Consider the following 8,799-nt stretch of genomic DNA (forward strand, 5'->3'; position numbering starts at 1 on the left):
GTCTATATGACAGAACAATATGACACTGTGACATCAAGGTTTCATGGAGCACAATTACGGAACACTCGAAGGCATTCAAATAAAACAAACCCTTTATTTTTCATTAAATTCTGAAAGTATTATGCCGTGAAATATTTTAAGTATTCACCAAATCTGGCCAGGAAGTCTGATGTAGGCATTGTCTTGGACTGATGTGAAATTGCTGATGGCCAAGTTTGCAAATGATACAAAAACAGGTGGAGGGGCAGTTAGTGTCGAGGAAGCAAGGAGTCTGTAGAAGACTGCAGAGAAATGAGAATGGGACCAAAATGGCAGATGGAGTACAATGTAAGGAAGTGCATGGTCATGCACTTGAGTTGAAGGAAAGGGCTGGGGGCACAGTGAGATCAGGGCCCAGCTCCAGAACGGAGGTTCCCGAGTTCGATCCAGTGACAGACCGCTCCCTAGCGCACTCTCCATCCGTGCTGGATTGATATCGACCTCGTTAAAAAAAAACACTGCCACCTCCAGTTTAAATTCCCACACAGAATACTGTGGAGGTTCAAATATCCAAAACCCAAAAAATGGGGAGCAAATTCAGAAATCAGACATGCAAAGGAACTTGGGAGTCATTGTAAAGATTCCATTTAGATTAACATGCAAGTTGAGTGGGTTTAAGGAAGGCAAATGTAACGCTAGAATTCTTTTCAAGAGTATTAGAATATATTAAAAAAAAACAACATTGTAATACTGAGGCTTTATAAGACATTGTTCAGACTGCACTTGAAGTATTGTAAGCTGATTTGAACCCCTTATCTAGAAAGGATAGGCTGGCAATTGGAGCGGGTTCAGAGGAGGTTTATGAGAATGATCCTGGGAATGAAAGGGTTAATGTATGAGGAGGATTTGATGGCTCTGCAACTGTATTCATTGGAGTTTAGAAGAATAACAGGGAATCTCATTGAAACCTATCGGATATAGAAAGGCCCAGATATAGTGGACATGGAGTAGATATTTCCTATAATGGGGGAGTCGAGGTCCAGATGGCACAGTCTCAGAATACAAAGACATTCCTTTAGAAAAGAGGTGAGGGGGAATATCTTTAGTCAGAGGGGTGGGTCTGTGAAAGACATGGCTCTTGACAGCTGTGGAGGCCAAATCATTGGGTATATTTAAAGCAGAGGTTGATAGGTTCCTGATCAGTAAGGACATCAAAGATTCAGTCATTTATCAATATTACAGTGGGGTAAAGGAATTACAGAGGCACGAGAGAGGAGTTGGCCAGTATTAATTGGAAAAGAACACTGGCAGGGATGACAGCAGAACAGCAATGGCTAGAATTTCTGGAAGCAATCGGAAGGCACAGTAAATATAAATCCCAAGAGGAAGAAGTATTTTAAAGGGAAAATGACACAACAGTGGCGAACAAGAGAAGTCGAAGCCAACATAAAAGCCAAAGAGAGGACATATAATAGAGCAAAGGTTAGCAGGAAGTTAAAGGATTGGAAAGTTTAAAAAAAAAGGCTATTTAAAAAGTCATTAAGGTAAAGATGGAATATGAAAGTAAGCTAGTCAATAATATTAAACAGGATACCAAAAGTTTCTTCAGATAGGTGAATTGTAAAAGAGATGCAAGACTGGATATCAGACTGCTTGAAAACTATTCTGGAAAGGTAGTAATGGGAGACAAGGAAATGGCAGATAAATTGAATGAGTGCTTTGCTTCAGTCTTCACTGTGGAAGACTCTAACAGTATGATGGTAGTTCCAGGTGTCAGGGGCATGAGGTGTGTGAAGTTGCCATAACTAGGGAGAAGGTTCTTGGGAAACTGAAAAGTCTGAAGAAGGTACATAAGTCACCTGGACCAGATGGTGTACACCCCAGAGTTCTGAAGAGGTGGCTAAAGGGATCATGGAGGCATTAGTAATGATCTTCCAAGAACCACTAGATTCTGGAATGGTTCCAGAAGACTGGAAAATTGCAAATGCCACTCTAGTCTTCGAGAAGGGAAAGAGCCTGAAGAAAGGAAACTATGGGCCAATTAGTCTGACCTCAGTGTTTGAGAAGATGATGGAATCGATTATCAAGCATAGGCTCTCAGGGTACTCAGAGCCACATGATAAAATAAGCTGTAATCAGCATAGTTTCCTCAAGGGAAAATCTTGCCTGACAAATCTGTTGAGCAGGATGAGAATCAGTTGATATTATGTACTTGGATTTTCAAAAGACCTTTGACAAGGTGCCACACATGAATACTGCTTAACAAGCTATGAGCCCATGGTATTACAGAAAAGATTCTAACATAGATAAAGCAGTGGCTGATTGGCAAAGGGTGGGAATAAAGGAGAGCCTATTTCTGATTGGCTGCCAGTGAGGTGGTGTTCCACAGGGGTCAGTGTTGGGGTCAATCTTTTAAAATATTATTTCGTCAATAATTTGGATGATGGAATTGATGGCTTTGTTGCAAAGTTTACAAACAATATGAAGATAGCTGGAGGGGCAAGTAGTTTTGAGGAAGTAGAGAGACTACAGCAGAACTTAGATTTGGAGAATGGACAAAGAAATGACTGGTGGAATACAGTGTCGGTAAGTGTATGGTCATGCACATTGGTAGAAGAAATGAAAGGGTTGACGATTTTCTAAACAGAGAGAAAATACAAAAAAAAACTGATGTGCAAAGTGATTTGGGAGTCCGTGTGCAGGATTCCCTAAAGGTTAAGTTGCAGGTTGTCTGTGGTGAGGAAGGCAAATGCAATGTTAGCATTCATTTCAAGAGGACTAGAATATAAAAGCAATGATGTCATGTTGCGACTTTATGAAGCACTGGTGAAGCCTCATTTGGGAGTATTGTGAGCAGTTTGGGGCCCCTTAACTTAGAAAAGATGTGCTGAAACTGGAGAGGGTTCAAAGTAGGTTCACAAAAATGATTCCAGGATTGAATGGCTTGTCATATTTAAGAGTGGTTTATAGCTCTGGGCCTGTATTCACTAGAATTCTGAATAATGAGGGATAACCTCATTGAAACCATCAAATAGACAATAGGTGCAGGAGTAGGCCATTCAGCCCTTCCAGCCAGCACCACCATTCACTGTGATCATGGCTGATCATCCACAATCAGGACCCTTTTCCTGCCTTGTCCCCATATCCCTTCACTCCGCTATCTTTAAGAGCTCTATCTCTTTCTTGAAAGAATCCAGAGAATTGGCCTCCACTGCCTTCTGAGGCAGAGCATTCCACAGAACCACAACCCTCTGTGAAAAAGTTTTTCCTCAACTCCATTCTAAATTGTCTACCCCTTATTCTTAAACTGTGGCCTCTGGTTCTGGACTCCCCCAACATCGGGAACATGTTTCCTGCCTCTAGCCTGCCCAATCCCTTAATAATCTTCTATGTTTCATTCAGATCACCTCTCATCCTTCTGAATTCCAGTGTATACAACCCCAGTCGCTCCAATCTTTCAACATATGACAGTCCCACCATCCCAGGAATTAACTTCGTGAACCTACGCTGCACTCCCTCAATAGCTAGAATGTCCTTCCTCAAATTTGGAGACCAAAACTGTACACAATACTCCAGGTGTGGTCGCACCAGGGCCCTGTACAACTGCAGAAGGATCTCTTTGCTCCTATACTCAACTCCCCTTGTTATGAAGGCCAACATGCCATTAGCTTTCTTCACTGCCTGCTGTACCTGCATGCTTACTTTCAGTGACTGATGAACAAGGGCACCTAGATCTCATTGTACTTCCCCTTTTCCGAACTTGACACCATTCAGAATGTAATCTGCCTTCCTGTTCTTGCCACCAAAGTCGATAACCTCACATTTATCCACATTAAACTGCATCTGCCATGCATCTGCCCCCTCACCCAACTTGTCCAAGTCACCCTACATTCTCATAACATCCTCCTCACATCTCACACTGCCACCCAGCTTTGTGTCATCTGCAAATTTGTTAATGCTACTTTTATTCCCTTCACCTAAATCATTAATGTATATTGTAAATAGCTGCGGACCCAGCACCGAGCCTTGCGGTACCCCGCTAGTCACTGCCTGCCATTCTGAAAAGGACCCATTAATCCCTACTCTTTGTTTCCTGTCTGCCATCCAATTTTCTATCCACGTCAGTACCCTACCCCCAATACCATTTGCTCTACTTTTGCACACTAACCTCCTATGTGGGACCTAATCAAAGGCTTTCTGAAAGTCCAGGTACACTACATCCACTGGCTTTCCCACGTCCATTTTCATAGTTACATTCTCAAAAAATTCTAGATGATTAGTCAAGCATGATTTCCCCTTTGTAAATCCATGCTGAAATGGTGAAAGGCCTTGATAAGAGTGGATGTGGAGAGGATGTTTGTTATGGTGGGAGAATCCAAGACCAGAGGACACAGCCTCAGAATACAGGGGCGCCTTTTAGAATGGAGATGATGAGGAATTTCTTTGGCCAGAGAGTAGTGAACCTGTGCAATTCTTTGCCATAGGCGGGTGCGGAGGCCAAGCCTTTATGTATATTTAAGGCAGAGGTTGATAGATTCTTGATTGGTCAGGGCATGGAGGGGTACTGGAAGATGGCAGGAGATTGGGACTGAGGGGAAAATTGGTTTAACCATGATGAAATGGCACAGCAGACTCGATGGGCTCCTATTCTGCTCCTGTACCTCATGGTCTTATGGTTACAGGGAGAAGACAGGAGAATGGTGTTGCGAGGAATAATAATCAGCTATGACAGAATGGCAAAGCAGACTGAATGGGCTGAATGGCTTAATTCTGTTCCTACGTATGATGGTCTTGTCAGTAACACATTGAGAAGTTCAGAATATCATAAATTGCAAGACTGAAGTTAGAAATAGGACAAACAATTAAAAGTCATACTGATGTTTATACAAAGAAAGTACATTTTAAGTACAATGGATTCTGGCTACTTGGGACACACAGAGACCAGGACATCTTGGCATAATTATTCAGCTTCTCCAATTAGCTGAAGTTTCATGGAAATACTTAAAAAGGTATAAAAAAGAAACAACTGTTTAGCTGAGTAACAATTTATGTATCTAGATTAAATACATAACAAATTGGAACACTACCAATACCTCTACAGTATTACAAAATAGTATTAGTTCCTAATACACGTTTCCCCCGCCATCCGAAGGTAGAGCGTTCCTATGAAACGGTTCGTAAGCCGAAATGCCGTAAAGTGAAGAAGAAATTACCATTTATTTATATGGGAAAATTTTGTGAGCATTCGCAGACCCAAAAATAACCTACCAAATCATGCCAAATAACACATAAAACCTAAAATAACAGTAACATATAGTAAAAGCAGGAATGATATGATAAATACACAGCCTATATAAAGTAGAAATACTTTTCCACAATCATTACTGAACTGTTCTCTGGAGCGAAAATCTCACGCAAGCGCCGTCGGCAGAAAATCGCACGCAAGCGCTGTTGGCAAAAACACGGCGCAAGCGCTCTCCAGTAACCTTTAAGCTATGAAGCTGCCAAATCATACCAAATAACACGTAAAAATACACAGCCGATATAAAGTAGAAATAGCATATGTACAGTGTAGTATCACTTACGGGAATCGGGACAGCGCCGAGCACACTGATGATGGTGTGTTAGACTGAGTTGTCGGAGTTTGGGTGGTGCAGTGGACCCCACCCTCCAGGCCGCTGAGCGATACATTACCGCCAAGAATGCAGGGGTCCAGCGGTAGCCGGGAGGTACACAGCATATCTTTGAGAAAAAAGCCGAAACAAACACGCTAATTAATTAGGTGCCACCTGTAATTGTCGGCCCAGATCAGTGCCGATTTCCGATTGCATCGTCTCTGAGCTGGGCCGACAATTACGTGTCATAGAACATAGAATAGTACAGCACAGTACAGGCCCTTCGGCCCACAATGTTGTGCCGACCCTCAAACCCTGCCTCCCATATAAGCCCCCACCTTAGATTCCTCCATATACCTGTCTAGTAGTCTCTTAGTAGTCAGCAGCACCAAATTCACCATGATCAAAACGCTTAATTATGTCTAGTTTTACCATAAGTGTAACACCCTTACGAGCTCTTTCAGGCTTTTCCGATACCATAGAACTCATCTTGCAAACGGCTGCTCACAGGCTCGTGTTTAAGCAATGCCGGCGAGAATCCGGGGGAGAGCAGCTGCTCCGGGCGCGCTGCCTTTTATCGCGCGCTGAATTTTTTTCCCGTAACAGTGAAAACACCTTCTGAAAGCGAAAATAGGGTACTAATGTAGGTCTTTCGTAACAGTGAGGTTTCGTAAAGCGAACATTCGAAAAGCGGGGGACACCTGTATTTATTGAAGGAGGAATTCATCCTGTGTACATTGCTGTGTTCTTTTGATTGACTGTAAATGAACAAAAGCAGCCCAGACACCTAGTGCAGATAATGGACTGCCTTCATGCAATGGTTTCAGTGATCACACCCTCCAAACCTTCACTTTCATTATAACATTCAGGATGATTGTTCTGAAGTAGTGAAATGGTTTCATTTTCACTCACGGCTGTTTCTACATCTCCACGCCTGAATTCTTGAAAAGGCAGTGAGCAAAACAGTTCCGAATTGTCTCAACCAACACACATCAAAGTTGCTGGTGAACGCAGCAGGCCAGGCAGCATCTGTAGGAAGAGGTGCAGTCGACATTTCAGGCCGAGACCCTTCGTCCGAATTGTCTTACAACTTCTTTCTCACCAAACATCAGTGACAAAAACCACTGCTTTTTGAACACAAACACATGCAAATGATGCTACTTAAAAACTGTTCAGGGCATGCTGTAATGTCTAACAGACATACAAGTGCACGCAACTGAGGGTCATTAGAAACAGTTCAGCAAGTTTCCTGTCCCAATTAAACAGCATAGTATCCCAAATAAATGAAGGAATTCCCAGCTATTTTCTTGATGGAAGGTGGTAATGCAATTGATTCCTAAGAGGACTACACTGTCTTGTGAATTCTTTGCCTGTTCAACTGGGGGCTAAAATTATTGTAATGTAATGACTGCAACCTTCCTTCTCATACCAGCTATAGCTTTGTTTGGTGAACTCCCTATTGATTCTCACAGATTTCAGCTTTAAATGTTACATAGACATCACTATCACTCACTCTTTAGAATACAGCTTATTTGCCAGTATTTTGATTGAAGCTGTATTGAAGTCCAGAACCTAGTGAGTTACATTAAACATTGTCTGAATTATTAGTGAGTTAATAGCACTCGGTAATGCATTATTGAGATTAGTCTGATATAACATAGAATAGTAAGCACTGTACAGTACAGGGCCTTTGACAATTCCAAAGATCAATGTAACTCTTCCCTCCCATCCTCCCCATAGGCTGAAATGTTTATAATCATCACATTGAAATTCCAGATTGATTATGATTTACTGCTTCTGTATGAAGTTCCCACCCAGAGAAGCTGGTGTTCAGCTCACTTGATTTCTTCATATGCATGAATAAATAATTTAAATGCAGCAAAAGCTAACGGTCTTGGTAAAGTTCACACGGGAGGCAAAGATTTCTGCATCAGAAGTAGACATGTTGCAGCCTTGTATCTTCAACAGTGGCACCTAACTAACAATGTACAGTACTCTCCAGGAATATTCCAGGTATGCCAGCCAATTGCATATTAGCATTTATAATTTTTTTTAACATTCTTAACGCTGATGCATACCCCACAACCAAACTTTGCAGGCTTCATACACAGTAAACTGCTGAACTATCATGCATGATATTCAGTGATACAGCATCTCATCTTTTACAGCATAAAATGACTCATAATTGAAAGTTAATAGCACCCTGCTACTAGGGAAATGGCTTGCTGCAGGACTTCACCCGCTCAAAGAAAAGTGTTTGGTTTTACAGGAGTTGCAAATGCTGAGGGTATAATCAGATATGTAGCTGTCATAAAAAATAACGGTAATAAAAACAGAAAATGCTTAAAACACTCAGCAAGTCAGGCAGCAACTCTGGAAAGAGGCAATTAACTTTTCAGTTTTAAAATCTTTCACCAGCAATAGAAAAGTGAGAAAACGGGTTAGTTTCAAGAAAGGATTAAACAGGACAAGATAAATATCTCTATTAGAAAAAGGCCAATGTCATCCAAACAATTCCAATATTTATGGCAGCATTTGTAGCAAAGTAACACCCTCGCTCACTGTTATTCTAAATATCAGACAAAACATACCTGTGAGACTTGTAACTTAAATTACTTCTTGCATATAACGCATATATACTCGCTGATTTGTTTTCAAGACCATGCATGTTGTGTATCCGAACTGGACAAGAGCTTGAAGCTGTTTCTCTCTCGGCCGATAGTAGGATTCCCACCGACGAGTCCCAATTCACGGCGCAAAATGGCGGCGGCAGCACCTGCTCCGCGACCGCGTGCCGCAAAGCGGCTGCGAAACGGTCACGTGGTACGGGCCGTGCGGCATGGCGCTCCGGGGCCTGGGCTGGACTGTGGCGTTCGCAGTGACGACGTTTTTCTTTACAGGTACGGGGCTGATGTGGAAAAGCGCACGTCAGTGGCTTTAGGTTTAAACAACGTGTGGAATGATAGTTACTTAATTGCTATTCAATATCAAAACGGGAAAATGTCTTCGAAGCGTCAGTGTCGTCGAGGTCAGCTCGTTTCCGAGAATCTCTGTGGCATACCTTTCGACAAGATCATTGCTTGGAAACCCCTATGATAAGTGTGCAAAGTGCATGGATCATTCAAGATTGGTTAATATACAGAACGCAAGTGTGACAGAGAACAAAATGATTGTTACTGCAGCTCTGATACAGCACAAAAAAAAC

General features: G+C 42.1%; 1 protein-coding gene across 1 annotated transcript in view; it reads right to left on the reverse strand.

Annotated features, from left to right (window-relative positions):
- The window catches only part of LOC140186203 (uncharacterized), a 138,280-nt gene extending 129,982 nt beyond the window's left edge, over positions 1–8,298 (reverse strand). The window contains exons 1-3 of the mRNA XM_072240174.1: positions 8,186–8,298; positions 6,507–6,623; positions 5,565–5,721 (exon numbers count right to left, since the gene is read on the reverse strand). Coding sequence (XP_072096275.1) covers positions 5,565–5,670 — 106 coding nt within the window. The 5' untranslated portion in view covers positions 5,671–5,721; positions 6,507–6,623; positions 8,186–8,298. The remainder of the gene's footprint in view (positions 1–5,564; positions 5,722–6,506; positions 6,624–8,185) is intronic.
- Positions 8,299–8,799: the final 501 nt, after the last annotated feature.

The sequence above is a fragment of the Mobula birostris genome, chromosome 22 (assembly GCF_030028105.1).
Source record: "Mobula birostris isolate sMobBir1 chromosome 22, sMobBir1.hap1, whole genome shotgun sequence".
NCBI classification, from domain to species: Eukaryota; Metazoa; Chordata; class Chondrichthyes; order Myliobatiformes; family Myliobatidae; genus Mobula; species Mobula birostris.